This window comes from Phyllobates terribilis, unplaced genomic scaffold, assembly GCF_046119375.1.
Source record: "Phyllobates terribilis strain yellow unplaced genomic scaffold, ASM4611937v1 Scaffold_2__4_contigs__length_985480577, whole genome shotgun sequence".
Lineage (NCBI taxonomy): Eukaryota > Metazoa > Chordata > Amphibia > Anura > Dendrobatidae > Phyllobates > Phyllobates terribilis.
This window is the reverse complement of record NW_027362762.1, coordinates 638774270-638789564: the sequence shown is the minus strand read 5'-3', so window position 1 is coordinate 638789564 and position 15295 is coordinate 638774270. Positions and strand designations below refer to the sequence as shown.

The following is a 15295-nucleotide window of genomic DNA, read 5'->3' as shown; positions in this document are numbered from 1 at the left end:
ATCACTTCATGTGGAAATCTGTGCTCATAGCAAAGATCTGGTGTGCACAGGTGATTTCAATATAGCAGAAATATATCTAGAATAAGGCTAGGGTCACACCAGCATATTTTCTCTTATCAAAGAGAATCCAGTCAATTATGCAAATCACACTCTGATCAAACTCTGATTACAGTTTGATCAGAGCATGATCATAGTGTGCACCAATTCTTTTGGATGAGGAGAAGATAGAGATAAAAATGTCTCCATCTTCTCCATTCTTTTAGTCTATGGAAATCAGACCGCACTCAGATGTCATCCAAGTGCAGCCCAGTAGTTTCCACGGACTCATTGACTTGTATGGCCAAATGCAATCCGAATATCGGATCCAACTCGGGCATGTGGAGTCGTAGGAAAAAATCGGACATGTGCACGACCCCATAGCATAACATTGGTCTGAGTGCGATCCGATATTATGGCCATTTGCAATTAAAAAAGCATAGATAAAGAGATTTTTATGTCCAAGAGAGAAACATCTGTTCTCATTCTGGTAAAAAAAAAAGGTTTGGTACCGTGTTAGCCAGTTGAAAATACATTGCTCTCAGTGGGAAATACAAGATACTCTTGTAGTTATGATACCTTTTAATGCCTAACGAAAATAAAATAAATGATGTTGCAAGGCAAAATTTCAAGATGTCTTAGGCCTCTTTCTCAGGTATGATATAACAGTGTTTCTGAAGAAACACAAATATACGCACAAAAAAAGGCAGAGGCATGGCTTAATAAATGGACATTTAAATAAACAAACAAACTGAGCTTAGCTAGTGAATCCTTCATTGGATTAGATTAGTGGTTTGAAAGGTTTATGGTCTCAATATCCATGTAAGATCAGAGGCCTGGTGCCCTCACTGTCTCTGGAGCAGATTCCTCAGATTTTATACCACAATATAACTATGTATTGTACATCATAGTCATAAATCCTTCTGACAGATTTATTCCTGTGTGGAGGGTATCAAAGACTCTAATAAGTTTGTATTACCAAACGCTTCGGTGTTTTTGTGATTTAAAGTTACCTTTTAATATGACAACTTTCATATTGTTGATGTCGTGTCCTGGACCACAGAAAAATTTGGCCACCGGCAAATGGTTTATCTTTTTGTGACGCTGAGTCACTTTTCACAGCCAGGCCATGAGACGGGATAGTCAAGGAGTCCGAAGTCAAAGCCAGGAGGGTACGTCATAACCAGAGGGAAGAGGGAAGAGGCAAAGGTGTAGTACCGTTGGTCAGAATTCCAGGAGGACAGCAGATCAGAGCAGGAGGGGTTAAACAGTCGGATGGTCAGAACAAGGTCCAAGGTCAGGCAACAGAAGATCAATAAACAGAACGTAAGGCACAGAGAACAAACTACACACTAGCTGAATGTACGTCTGGCAGAGATCTAGGACAAACAGCTCAGTTAAGTAGCCAGGCATTCACCTGGGATAATGAACACCTGAAGATAGCCAGTGCCTCCCAGTCTCAGATTGGACAGCTGAGCTGTCAATCACCACACTGAGCTATTTCACGCCCCTGTACCAGATTGGACAGTTGAGCTGTCAATCACAGTACTGACAGCTCCAGCACGCCACTGTACAAGATTGGACGGCTGAGCTGTCAGCAACTGAGTCGCAGACATAGTGAGGGGTGGAACCGTGACACTTTTATCTTTAATTGTGTGGCGATGAGACCTCATCCTTGCTCTCAGTTTCTGTCCTGTATCTCCCACATAGAGACTCCCAATAGGACATATAGTGCACAGAATTAAGTACATCACATTGGAAGAGGAACATGTGAATGTCGTAGGAATATTATAGTCTTGCTGTTTGGTGGGTATCTGTATCCTGTCTTTGGCCTGTATATCAGTGCAGGTTTTGCAGCTCTTCACATTGCTAGGAAAAGTTCCTCTTGGTGTATCCGAGGGCATTGAATTTCAGATCATGATGTTTCTTAAATTTGGAGGTTGCCTGTAGCACAGCAAGGGAGGGTCTTTTATTGTTTTAGCCGATTATCGTTGTGTAAGATGTGGTGAAGTTTTTTAGCAGTTTTTCTCAGTACCTCAAGCTGTGGGTTGTAGGTCACCACCAGAGGTACACGATTATTTTCCTCTTTTTCTCCGTATTGAAGTAATTGACTTCTAGGAATCCTTGTGGCTCTAATGATCTGATCATCAATGGAGGTGGGGTGGTAACCTTGGTTTAAAAATGTCTTTTTTAGATGGGTTAAGTGTTCATCCCTTTCCTTTGGGCTGGAACAGATATGATTATATCTAAAGGCCTGGCATTAGATGATGGACTTTTTAATGTGTTTCGAGTGGAAGCTGTCCCTTCTGAGGTATGTGGGATGGTAAATTGATTTCCGATACGTCGATGTCTGCATTGAACCATTTTGAATTTTTATGGTGGTATCCAGAAAGTTGATTTCCCTTTTTGAGTGGTCCAATATTAAGTTTATGGTTGGATGAAATGTATTGAATTTGTCTTGGAATGTTAGAAGTTCTTGTATAGACTCAGTCCAGATTATTAAGATGTCATCGATGTAATGGAAATAGGCCAAAGGTTTCATGGAGCAGGATGCTAAAAAGTCATTTTCCAATTTAGCCATGAAAAGGTTGACATACTGGGGTGCTATTTTGCTGCCCATAGCAGTTTCAGAGCGTTGTAGTGTAGCGCCCCGAGGGTTCGGTCGCTACAGAGGTATTGCACCTCAACCAGAGGTGTGATATCCCACTCCCGGGTAAGGATGGTGTGTGGACCGGGACTCAGTTAGCTGCATGCTTCACACACACCCCATTTCCGGGGGACAGCTCAACGGTGCTCCCATTAGTACAGTAATGCAGGCATGACAGAACATGTCCCTGGCTAGAGTGGGGAGGGGGGGAGGAAAACCCAGTGATGTAGGAGCAGGAGGGGACGGTTTCTGGGCATAGGTAGGAGCCCATTGGTTGCAAGTCACCTGGGCTCATACACTAGAGGGAGGTATAAGAGGTGGGCACCATCTTAGAACAGTGCTCAGAGAAGAAGGTCAGTTGAGTCAGGAGGAGAGAAGAAGGTCAGTTCAGCCAGAGAAGGCTGACAGGGAGCTGTGGCTCAGTCTGGGCCCAGCTCCACGAGGCAGGCCTAGGAGGAAGGCCAGAGGAGAGGAACGGAAACAGAAAGGAACAGAAAGGAAAGTAAGAAGGAACAGAACACCAAGAGCGGCCCAGAGACACGGAAGCAGAAGGAACCCTAAGGACCCAGGAGATTGCGGGTGACGGGTTGGCAGAACAGGGTACCGGATCCCAAGTTGGTGGAGGCGACTAATCCTCAGCCAAGGACCGGCGGTTGTGACCATTTACTGGTGCGACCCCTCACTAGACCTACTAGAAAGGCACACCACATAGGGTCAGGGAAGTGGACACCCAGTCCTCCCAGGAGAAGACCCGAGGCAGCTGGACAGAAGTAGTGTCACTGGTGGGGCACAGCTGACGAAAGGATAGAAGGGAGTCCTGTGCCACACTCCGGAATTGCCTGGGGGTTGATCGAGCCCCCTGCCTGGTGGACGTAGCATGGCTCGGGAGGTCCTACCTGCGCATAAGTGACCTGGATGAGAACTGTGAGTAAAGAACTTGAACTGCAATACCTTGTCTTTGTGCTTTCTCACCGCATACAGCACTACTAGTGCTGGGACGCCCGCACCATCACCCCCACCATCTACTACACTGTCCTGGGGCTGCACTCCTCCCGTGGGGAGTTACACGACCACAGCTGCATACACAATCGGCCCCAGCGGTCTGCCCTGCAGCGGTGGTTCATCCTGACCGCAATCCACGGGTGGCGTAGTCGGACATTAAAACCATAAAATCCCCATAAAAGACTGCCACTGGTTTGACCACCCTGAGCCACGGGACCGGGTCGCCGCCACGGTGACTACAACCCCCAGCATCCCACAAAACCGGGCCCCCACGCTGCCCAGGGGGCGTGTCAGTAGCTATTGCTACTCGCCAAAAGAGAAAAAGTTATGTGTGAGGATAAATCTGGTGAGTGTTAATATAGACTCCTAAGGGATCCCATTAGCTTCAAGTAACATTTGGCAGGTGGATAGTCCATCTTCATGTGGGATATTTGAATATAGGGATTCCACATCCATGGTGGCTAAGTTGGCACTCTTAGGGAGAGGACCTATTGTAGATAGCTTTCTTAAAAGGTCCATGGTGTCCTGTAAATAGCTGGCTGTCTTCCCTACCAGCGACTTATGGACATTTTCTACCCACCCAGAGATTTTTTCAGTGAGTGTCCCCACCCCTGAGATGATTGGCCTCCCTGGCTTATGAATCTTGGGAAGCATATAGAAAATTACTATCCTGGGATTCTCAGGTATAAAGTTAAAGAAGGTATGTGGAATCTGAACACAGACCTCTGATGACTCTTTTCAACTCCCTCATATATTTCGGAGTTGAGTCATCATCCAATTTGGTGTAGTATTAAATGTCCTTCAGCTGTCTGTGTGCCATGCCTCTGCATTTTTTTTTTTGTGTATATATTTGTGTTTCTTCAGAAACGTTGTTGTACTATGCCTGAGGAAGTGGCCTAAGATGTCTGGAAAGTTTGCTCTGTAGCATCATTTCTTTTATTTTGTTAGGTATCATATCTTGTTTTTCCCACTGATAGCATACTGCTAAAATGTCAGCATCTGTCCTTAAGTCATAGAGTAGAAGTCTGTGCTCTAATTTATTGTTTTGTGCACTTGAACAAAGACGTGTGCAATGCAGTACACGTACAGTACATACCAATGATGAACAGAATTATTAATCAGGCTAAGCAATATTGGCAACTTATAGATTATATTAGCTATGTTGATTATTTTTTTTATCAGATGAGATGATGGGCAGGGAGCAGATGCCTGGCTGAGCATGGGCCTTTGGTACTGGCAGCAGCAGAACAGTGTAGAAGACAGACAATGCCGGCAGATGGTACAGCCAATGTAATCATTGAGAGTTAGCACTGATCCATGTCTAATTCATTTTTACAAATGTAAGTTGTTCCAAGCTTGTCAAGGGTAAACTGGTTTGCTTGGGTGTGACAAAGCCTCTGGGTGCGCATAATGCTATCTCTGACAGTACACTAAAGGCTGGACATGATAGTATGCTCATAGCAAGCTGGGCCAGTTCTTGTCACTGATCAAATCTGCTGATCCAGAAGTCCATGGGATCTGGCCTTAGGGTATCTGCTGCCAGCAATAGATAGTGTAATACAGTGGTATAGGAGGCAAACAGTTCAAATTTGTAAGAACACCATTTGAAAAAATGATTTTTAGCCCTGATTGCATGCATTTAAGTAAGAAAAAAAATTGTCCAGAAAAGTGGACAACCCCCTTAATGTCCAAGCCCTATTTCTCAATTCTCACATGTGTCAATTTATATGGTAATCATTTTGGAATTCTGTACTCTATGATATTTGTAAATTTAGGCTGACAAAATTTGTGTTTATTTATGACATTATCTGAAATTTAGTAAAAATGTTACATTTGTTTTGCAATTTTCAAACTTTGAATTGTTCAACCCCTATAGCAGATAGTCATAGCAAACAAAATAGTTAATAAATAAAATGTTACGTATGTCTGCTTTATATCGGCCTCATTTTTCAAGCAATCTTTTATTTTGTTGGGATGTTAGAAGCAAATTTGAAAGATGCTTAGCAGCAAATTTACATTTCTTCAGTTAAACATAACAAATCTTGTTTTTTTACAGACCTATTCATGTTTGAAGTGAATTTGATGGACCTATTTATTGGAAAACCCAAAAAGTATTAATATTTTTAAAAAATGCACCCTTTGTAGTATTCAAAACTGCTGTCAGAAAATTTGTTAGCCCTTCAGATGCTTCAAAAGAATTAATGCAAATTGTAATAAAATATATATTTTTTCCACTAAAATATTGCTTTAGCTCCAAATTTTTTATTTTCATAAGGGGTAATAGGAAAGAATAAACCCCACAATTAACTACTCAATTTCTCTTACACGCATCAATCAATATCCTATATGCAGTCAAAAACGATTGATTTGGCTTGAGGCAGGGCTTGTAGGAGAAGAAGTACTATTTGATTTTTGGAGAGAAATTTTTGCTGTAATAAATGCCAAAACACGGTTAACCCTCCACAGTTGACACCATTGTGGAACCCACAGGTGCTTCACAAAAGATTATAACCCAAAATAAAAAAGGATATTTTTTCCACAAAAATGTTACTTTAGGCTAAATTTCTTTATTTTCACAAGGGTAGTAGGAGAAGATGAACCCAATAATTTGTTCTACAAATTCTCCCAAATTTTTAGCACTAAATTGTTATATTTGCTGCAAATGTTTTTTCTTTTTTTTTACAAGGGGTAATGGGTAAATTTGGAACACACAATTTATTACTCAGTTTCTCCTGAATGCAGTGATACTCTATACATGGGCGGAAACTACTGTTTGGACAGACTCCATGGCTTGGAGTGGAAGGAGCGCTTTCTCACTTTTGGAGCACAGATTGTGCAGTAATTGATTGCAGACACCATTTGCAGAGCCCCCGACAAGCCAAAACAGCAGAAAAACATCAACATATTGGAAATTACACTCTCAGTGAATTGATCTACAGATCTAGCGACTACTTCTTTCCAGAAAAAAACATGGACTGGGTGTTTCAGAGTGAAAATTTTGCATATGCCACTTTAAAGGGGTTTTCCCACGAACAAGAGTTCATTTTAATCAATAGATCCTGGAATAATAATAAGTTCCACAATTAGATGTGAACAGACCATGTTCTTGTACGGTCAGACACAGCCATTACACAGTACACAGCAGGGGCACATTTATAAGATTATCTCAGCACAGGAACATTTTATACACATCCAATTGTGGAAGTTTATTATTATTCTAAGAAAGATCTATTGATTAAAATGAACTCTTCTTCATGGGAAAACCCCTTTAATGCTCATACATTATGCCCAGCTTGTACTTCTGGAGACTCGGACCCTGTAAATTGTTAAGTGGCTTCTTTTCACTACAGTAATGGCAAACATGTAGACAATAACTATGGTTTAGGTACATTGCGGGACTCAGCAGGGAAGGCAGGGGGCAGGTGGATTGGGAGCATAGGTTCTGCTGAATTGTTGCTTTGTTTTTGTTTGTTTTGTTTTTTGGGGGGAGCCATGCCACCTTACCAGAGCCTTTGTGCTACCAGTAATGTGGAAACCCCCTATTTTTCCATTGACAGATGATGGACTTGATTGGGGGCATGTTTTTTTGTGGGATGATTTAAATTTTTTATTGGTAGCATTTGGGGGTACATAACAGTTTTAACCACTTTCAATATAAAGCTTGGTTCATATTTATCATGTGCTCTAGGCTGAGCACTCACATCGGGGTTTCCATCTAAATTTTCAAAAATGTGTTTGAGAGTAAATCCCCTGATAGAACCACTCACTATAATGAGGCTGATAAAGTCACTTTGGACTTCTGACCTATGTTCTGGAGGTGTTCCATCTTTTTAGGCACAAAAATGCGACCAATCACTCCACAACCTAATAAGCAGGGGCGGACATATCTCCGGTGCTGCTGCCCTGCCAGCACCAGTGACTATTTCAACTGGTATGTGTTGCAGCGTTGGGGACCTGCCAGCTCTCTGCGCTGCAATACATGCTGTTAGAAAATCAGAAGCCGGTAGCTGACGTTGACTTGCCCTTGACGGGGGATGCATGGCAGTGACATCATGCCTCATGGCGGTGATGCCGAAGTCAGCTGGCAGCTCCTGCACTGGCTGTAGAAGAGGACACCACGTGACATGGGAGCATGGGGGAAGGTGAGAATAATCATTTATTTTTTTGTCATGTGTTGGAGAAGAACACAACAGGTAACACTATCCCATGAAGGGGACCAGGATTGGACACATTACCCCCAGTAAGAGGACTAGGATGGGGCACATTACACCAAGAAGGGGACCAGGATGGGGCACTTTATCCTAGGAAGGGTCCCAAGACGGGTTACATTATACCAGGAAGGTGCACATTATCCCAGGAAAAGGCCCAGGATGGGACACATTACCCCAGGAAGAGGATCAAGATGGAGCACATTATACCAAGAAGGAGACCAGAATTGTGCACATTACACCAAGAAGGGGACCAGGATGGGGCACATTATCCTAGGAAGGAGACCAGCATTGGACACATTACCCCTGGAAGAGGACCAGGATGGGGCACATTATACCAAGAAGGGGATCAGGATGGGGCACATTATACTAGGAAGTGGCCCAGGGTGGGGCACATTATGCCAGGAAGGGGACTAGGATGGGGAACATTATCCTAGGAAGGGGCCAAGGTTGGGGTATATTATCCTTAGAAGGTGACACGGATGGGGCACATTATACCATTAATGTGCACATTATCCTAGGAAGGGGACCAAGATGGGGCATATCATCCTAGGAAGGAGTATGTTATCCCAGAATGGGAACCAGGATGGGACACATTATCCTAGGAAGTGGCCCAGGGTGGGGCAAATTATCTCAGGAAGGGAACCAGGATGGGGCACATTATCCCTAGAGAGGACCAGGATGGGGCACATTATACAAGGAAGAAGACCAAGATGGGGCACATTAACCCAGGAAGGGGACCAGGATGGGGCGCATTACCCAAGGAACGGGACCAAGATGGGGCGCATTACCACAGGAAGGGGACCAGGATGAGGCACATTATACCAGGAAGGGGACCTGGATAAGGGGCATTATGCCAAGAAGGAGGCCAGGTTGGAAGATATCCCAGGAAGGGGCCCAGTATGCAGGACATTATTAATGGAAGATTGAATTATTACCTGATAGCATCTTCTCACATCCCACACCCCCCATTTCATTTTAAGACCCTGATAATATCTTTTCCCACCCTCTAATTTATTATGATTCTATCAGGGACTTATAATTAATATGTGTGGGGGGGCGCAGGACAGGGACTAAAGCTTTGAGCACACATTCAGAATTTGCAGCAGAAATGTTGGCGGGAAAAAGCTGCATAAAATACGTATTTTTGTCGTTTTTTTTTACATGCATTTTTGTTGTGTATTTTCCCCCACTCATTAGTATGTGTGAAATACGCTGCAAGAATTGACATTATGCAGATTTTAATCTGCTGAAAATCAGCAAGGAAAAAAATAAGCAACGTGTGCATGAGACTTCAGGGATCTCATTCACTTTGCTTGTACTGTAAAACATTGCATATTTTCCCCAACAAATTTGTGTGGGAAAAAAAAGCAACAAAAGCACACTGTGTGCACATAGCCTTTAAATGAATTGGGGAAGAGTCACAGAGACTGGTTAATTTATTGGGATGCAGAGATTATGGGTATGGAGGGGCAAAGCGCTGGCTTATCACTTTATATTTAGAATGGCACATGACTAATAGCGTATTAATATTGGGGTACATATTTGTGTGGGCGCAGTATGGGGTATTTTCTATTCAGGAGACAAATCTATGTAGACAAGATATGTGAACTTGTTATTTTCAGGGCTGCGGTGATCAGTGTGACAAGACGAGTCGTGGCTGGGAGATGTTGACATGAAGGTCTGACCAGATGGAGAAGAAACAACAGAAAGCGTCTCTAATCAGACGAGACGTCAGCTGTCACTGGCTGTAAGTATTTATTCATTATACTGTATGACTTGGAGTAATTCTGTTGTTTGTAAAACTACCTCACATAGGCCACATTCTCACATTTGTGTGAAATGTCCGTGTGTTACCAGATTTTTTTAAAGGTCAGCACACAGACTCAGAGTTTCATAGATCCATTCACATATCAGTGAAAATCACGGATCCGAGAATGAGATCTGTGAGACTTAGAGTGACGCGCCCCCTGGGCCGTGGGGTACCCGGTGCCAGGCCAGTGGATGCTGGGGGAATGTCACAGTGGCGGTGACCCGGTCCATGACCCAGGGCGGTCAATAAAAGGGGTTATATATAGGGGATTTATAGAGTTTTTATAGAGTTCGTGATGCCACCTGTGGAATGCGGCTAAAGGGAGCCGCCGCTGCGGAGCAGGTCCTCTGGAGCTGATGTTACTGCAGCAGGGATGGTGTGGCTCTCCACAGGAAGAGCTAGCTCCAGGGCAGTGTAGATATTGCAGGTTGTGCTGGGCGTTGTAGTGCAGGGGTTGATAGTGCAGCAAGAAACACAGAGACAAGGAAGTGCAGTCCCAGGGTCTTTACTGGTGGTGATTAAACAAGCCGGGACTAGAGTACTGGCTAGAAGGGGAAGCCCAGGCAGCCTGGAAGCAAGTAAAGAATCCTTGCCAGATGAAGTTGGAGGCCTACCCTTTCCACTAAACTCTTTGGCCCTGCTGCTTGTAGCGGTGTGGCGACCCTCGTCCCTGAGTGCGGCGTTTCTGTGCTCACCCGTATGGCAGGCAGCTCGGGCCTTGCTGGCGCGTCACTCCCACGTGGCGGTGTTGGACCCTGCGGTACTGCTGAGCCTCCGGGTGTCTGATGGGGCCAGGAGACCTGCAGTCTCCTGCCCTCCGGTTTCTACTGCTGGGCCTTCAGTGCCCCACAGCCTCGGACTCCGGTGTCCGGTTCTTCTGTGCTGATGTTTCTGGGGTGAGCTGCCGCGCAGCTCCAGTCCCCAGCGCCTCTCCTCGACGTCCTCGCTTCAACTCCTGACACTAAGACTAACTAACCCCACCCCCAGATCCCAGTTACAAAGGGGAGTGGCTCCCCTTGTTGGTCTGCAGCCAGGAAAGTGTTGCATGTTTAGTATACCTGACTAGGGGATCCATGCTTGCTTCCAGGCATGGCATTACCTCTTTTGAGGGAGGCAATGCCACTGTGGCAACCGGACCCCTGGGGTGCCACAAGAGCATGTCCTGTTCCTATCCGATTTTGAGGATCAGAATAGGACATATTCAACGGGTCTGTGTGCTATACAAGAAAAATATTGAGCCGCACACTGACACGTCACATGGATACCGGAATATAGCCTTATTATGTATAGCACAGTTCCTTGGTATATAGTGCGCATAGGCATATATGAGGCTGTCACATATGGGTCGGGAGACCCGCAGACAGACTTTGCATTGTGGTCCATGCTCGGACCGACTTCCATGAACGTCTGCATGAGCCCTTATACTGATTTTTGAGAGGCAGAATGAACAAATGAACAGTAGTACCAGAATTGTTTTTATTTTATTATATTTTTTACGCCATTCATTGTGCGGTATAAGTTACAAGACGGCTTCATTCTTTGGGTCAATACTAATACAGCAATACCAGATTTATAGATTTTTTCGTTATGCTACGTTATGCTACTTTTACACAATAAAAATAATGTTTTTTTCCTCCATATTCTGAGATCCATAACTTTTTTTTGTCTTTCCGTTGACAGAGCTGTATGATGGATGAGATGCCATTTTTAGTTCTACCATTTTTTTATCTATGAATTCTTTATTTTATTTTTATGTTTTGCATGTCAATATGATGAAAAAGTGACATTTTTGATGTTTTTTGATGGGTAATTTCTTAAAATTAAAACAAGCAAGTCAGTAAGTGATATGTATATCCCTGGAATAATGGTCTCTGCTCCAAATCATACTGTTCTCAGCTTAGGTGGCAAAAACCGGGTGACAGATCCCTTTAAAGGCTCACAAAAAACAATCAAGCAAAATGACCTCACATCCCTTCTAAGCCCTGCCTGCAGTGGGCAAAAACTGCAGTTAGCATCCACATTTTTGGCACTTCTGTGACATGGAGAACTCATTTAAGAATTTGCAAAGTGCTTTTCTTCATAAAAAGAGGCCGGGCACAATGTATTTGGCACTTCCAAATCGAGCCACTTTGCGGGTTTTCTGCCTCTCTGACATTTCTCAGATTCTACAAATGTCGCCCGCAAACTATTGTAGTGAAATCTGCACTACAAAAGTCAAATGGCGCTCCCTCCCTTCTGAGCCCTGCAGTGTGCCCAAACAGTAATTTCAGACCACATAATGAGGTATTGTCGAATGTGAATACCCGGGGTTTTCTGTGGGTGTAACGCTACTCAGACAACACAGGGTGAGGGTAAAACAGCGTGGCATTACTGTATTGAACCACAAAACTGACAATAAACACATAGAACAGTCCCAGCAAATACACAAGATGGTGCAACATTACACAGTCTCACCCTTCCGCTCCGCCCACCTGGGATAGAACAGCTGCGACTTTGGGACTTCCAGGGCCAACTACCTCAACCAGTGTACCCCCACTTCAGGTGGGCACCCACAGAGAGAAGGTAGCGGCAATCTTAGGAAGCTAGCAGTCCATCGAGATACAAGGGCTGGAGACCCAAGGGTCCCACCCTGGCCTCTCCGTGAGTTTCCATGGGGCCAGGTGACCGGCGGGTCCCAATCTGTCTTCTCCAAATGTCTCCATGAGTTCCAGGCGACTGGTGGGTCCCTCCTGGCAACCCCAAACAACATATCCATGGGGCCAGGTGACTTCATTTTCCCAACCTGGTTTTCCCAAATGTATCCATGGGCTCTCTGATGGTCAGTGGAGCAGATCGGTATCTTTCCAGTCAAGGCCGATACCCTTACTGGAATCATGTAGAATCCAAATCTGTGTCTCTTTGGATGAAGCCGCCATGCATTTTATCTACTATCCTGAAGGATGTCTCTCATTCTCCTTTCTGATTCTCCTTGATTCTGCTTGCAGCACTACAGACATCCCTGTTTATAATTAAATTTGTGCAAGGTCATCAGTCACAGGTCGGGGTTAGAGGTAAAGGTGCAGGAGTCACCAGGTCTCATTGTTTGAGCTAATCAATTTACATAGCTGGTATAGCAGGGGCTCTTTAAATCAACATTCAACTGACTTAGTATAATGTGCAATTAGCATAGTAGCAAACATCATTGTTTCCAAACCCAGGAGGAGACAATATTCAGGGTTAAACAAATACTGGTCTGTTCTTATTGACCAGGCACATAAATATACATACATTCACAAGTCAACAAAAAGATAATAGTGTATTTCTCTTGACTTAACAAATCTAATTGTCTGGTTTATTAAGATTATAGGATGTATCGTCACAGTCGCATTTGGGAGAAATTGCAAAACAATTTGTGGGATGCATTTTTTCTATTACCCTGTGTGAAAATATAAAATGTGGGGCTAAAGCAACATTTTAATGGAAAACATATAATTTTTCGTGACATAATGCTACAGAATTAGGTGCAATATCTGCTGACAGCTGACTACACTCCTAGATGAATTCCTTGACTGTAATTCACAAAAGGGGGTCACTTTGAGGGTTTTCTGCTGTTCTGGCACCTCATGGGCTCTACAGTTTGTATCTGCTAACTATTCCAGCAAAATCTGTGTTCCAAATAACCCTTCCAAGCAATGCCGTGTATCCAAAAATAACTTTCTGACTACATATGGATTCAGTAGAAATTGTGAAACAAATTATTTGGTCCATTAAACTTTACATGGTCTTCCTATTACACCTTGTAAACATGAAAAATTTGGGGATTTAATCATCATTTTAATGGAAAAAAATTAAATTTTTAATTTTCTCATTCTTCTTTGTGGTAATTTGCCTGAATGGATTACAAACTTCCTGAAGTGGTTTTGAAGTCTATGAGGGGTGCACTTTTAAAATTGTATCACTTTTGGGAGTTTTCCAGCATCTAGGCCCCTTATAATCACTAACCATCTGTTTTAAGGGTTCTAGTACCTCAAAAGCCAGTCACTGCGGGAACTATCAAAAATTTCAAAAAAAGGCTTAGATGTTGTATTTCTTTTGAATAAGGCGACATACAGTACATCCTTATGTAAATGTATAAAATTCTTGTTCTGAATGCTGATCTAGTTGATTGACACTCAGGATCAGAAGGGAAAACCTTTCTCTTCTGACTGACTAATGCATTAATTATTGTTATACCTTCACCCTATTCTCTTTATCCTTTCCCATCCCTCAGTTAATGTTGATGGACAAATGTATTTTTTCAACCATAGTACTATTATTATTTCCAGCTCAACTGTTATTTTTATGATTGACTTTTATGTATTTTTTGATGAATTTAATTGGATTTTTTCTATTTCAGCTTCTCCAACTCCTGAAGGAAGGTGCTCTGTCTCGTACAACTGCCAGCACTCAAATGAACTCTCAGAGCTCACGTTCTCATGCAATATTTACTGTTCACCTGCATCAAACGCGTGTTTCAGATTCTTGTCCAGTGAGTAATTAAACATTTCTTAACTTTGCTACCTGTAACATAGACATTCATGTCTCATCTGTAAGCCATTTAATAAAAATAGTATAGTCTGGTGGATGTTTTTCTATAGTAGTTTGTTAGTGCTCAATGTCAACAAGTCTGCAGTGTGGACCCATGTTGCAGTGTGTGTGTTGCCTTCATGAGAGTACCTTTGTAATATGGAATATTTAATTTTTTTTCACATTGTATCTGTTAACTTAATCCCTTCTATACATATGATTTACTGGTATTTCATGTTTTTCAAATACTTCCTACGTATTGGTACATCATGACAATGGTGTGGCACAGTAGCTGTGCCTGCACCATTGCCACCGGGCGCTTTGCTTAAGTGACAGCTGAACTACTGCTGTAACAGGTAGCGTAGGTGCCAGCACCTTCCCTGGCTGTTTAATCATCTAAATGCAGCAATCAATAGTGATCACGTCATTTAGAAGGTTGTGAGAAGTAGGGGGTTGCCTCTCTCAGCCCACTAGCACCCCTTCAACGCGATCGTGGGGAGCCAATAGTATTAATGGCCGCTATTACACCCTGGTATAAGAAACAAGAGGGGGGGCAGTTTTTTATATTTTGGAATAAGGATCATTTAAATGAGGCTACAAAAAATTGTCTAAAACTCTGCATAACTGCATCCTTAAATAATTGAATTACGTAATTAGTTGGAGTAGGGAGATCTGTCTAGGCACAGTCATCAAATCAATGAGGAGAAAATAAACCATGTTCCAGTTTATTTTAAGGCCTGAAAATTGGCCATAATCATCTATAGTACTTAGCACTACTGGAAGTTATTACACATCATCTTGTAAATAGTGTATAGTATGAACTATATATAAACTAATTCTGTCTGTACCAAGCCCTGAATAAACCATTGGAGCTTTGGGGAGCAGTGGATGCGAGCCACAAAGTGTTCCATAGCTTATTTTATACAGCACTGGAGAAAATAAGCTGCACTGATGCATGCCGCAAAATAATGGGAAGCTATCAGAGACATACTCATTGACTTGCACTCATGCCACTCAGGTTTTATACAGGTATTTTACTCATTT

At 43.0% G+C, this 15295-nt stretch overlaps 1 protein-coding gene across 3 annotated transcripts in view; it reads left to right on the top strand.

Moving 5' to 3' along the window:
• KIF21B (kinesin family member 21B) overlaps window positions 1-15295 on the top strand; it is a 456179-nt gene that overhangs the window by 82325 nt on the left and 358559 nt on the right. For all 3 annotated transcript variants that reach the window (XM_073666619.1, XM_073666617.1, XM_073666618.1), the window contains exon 5: window positions 14082-14213. In XM_073666619.1, the coding sequence (XP_073522720.1) occupies window positions 14082-14213 (132 nt within the window). The remainder of the gene's footprint in view (window positions 1-14081; window positions 14214-15295) is intronic.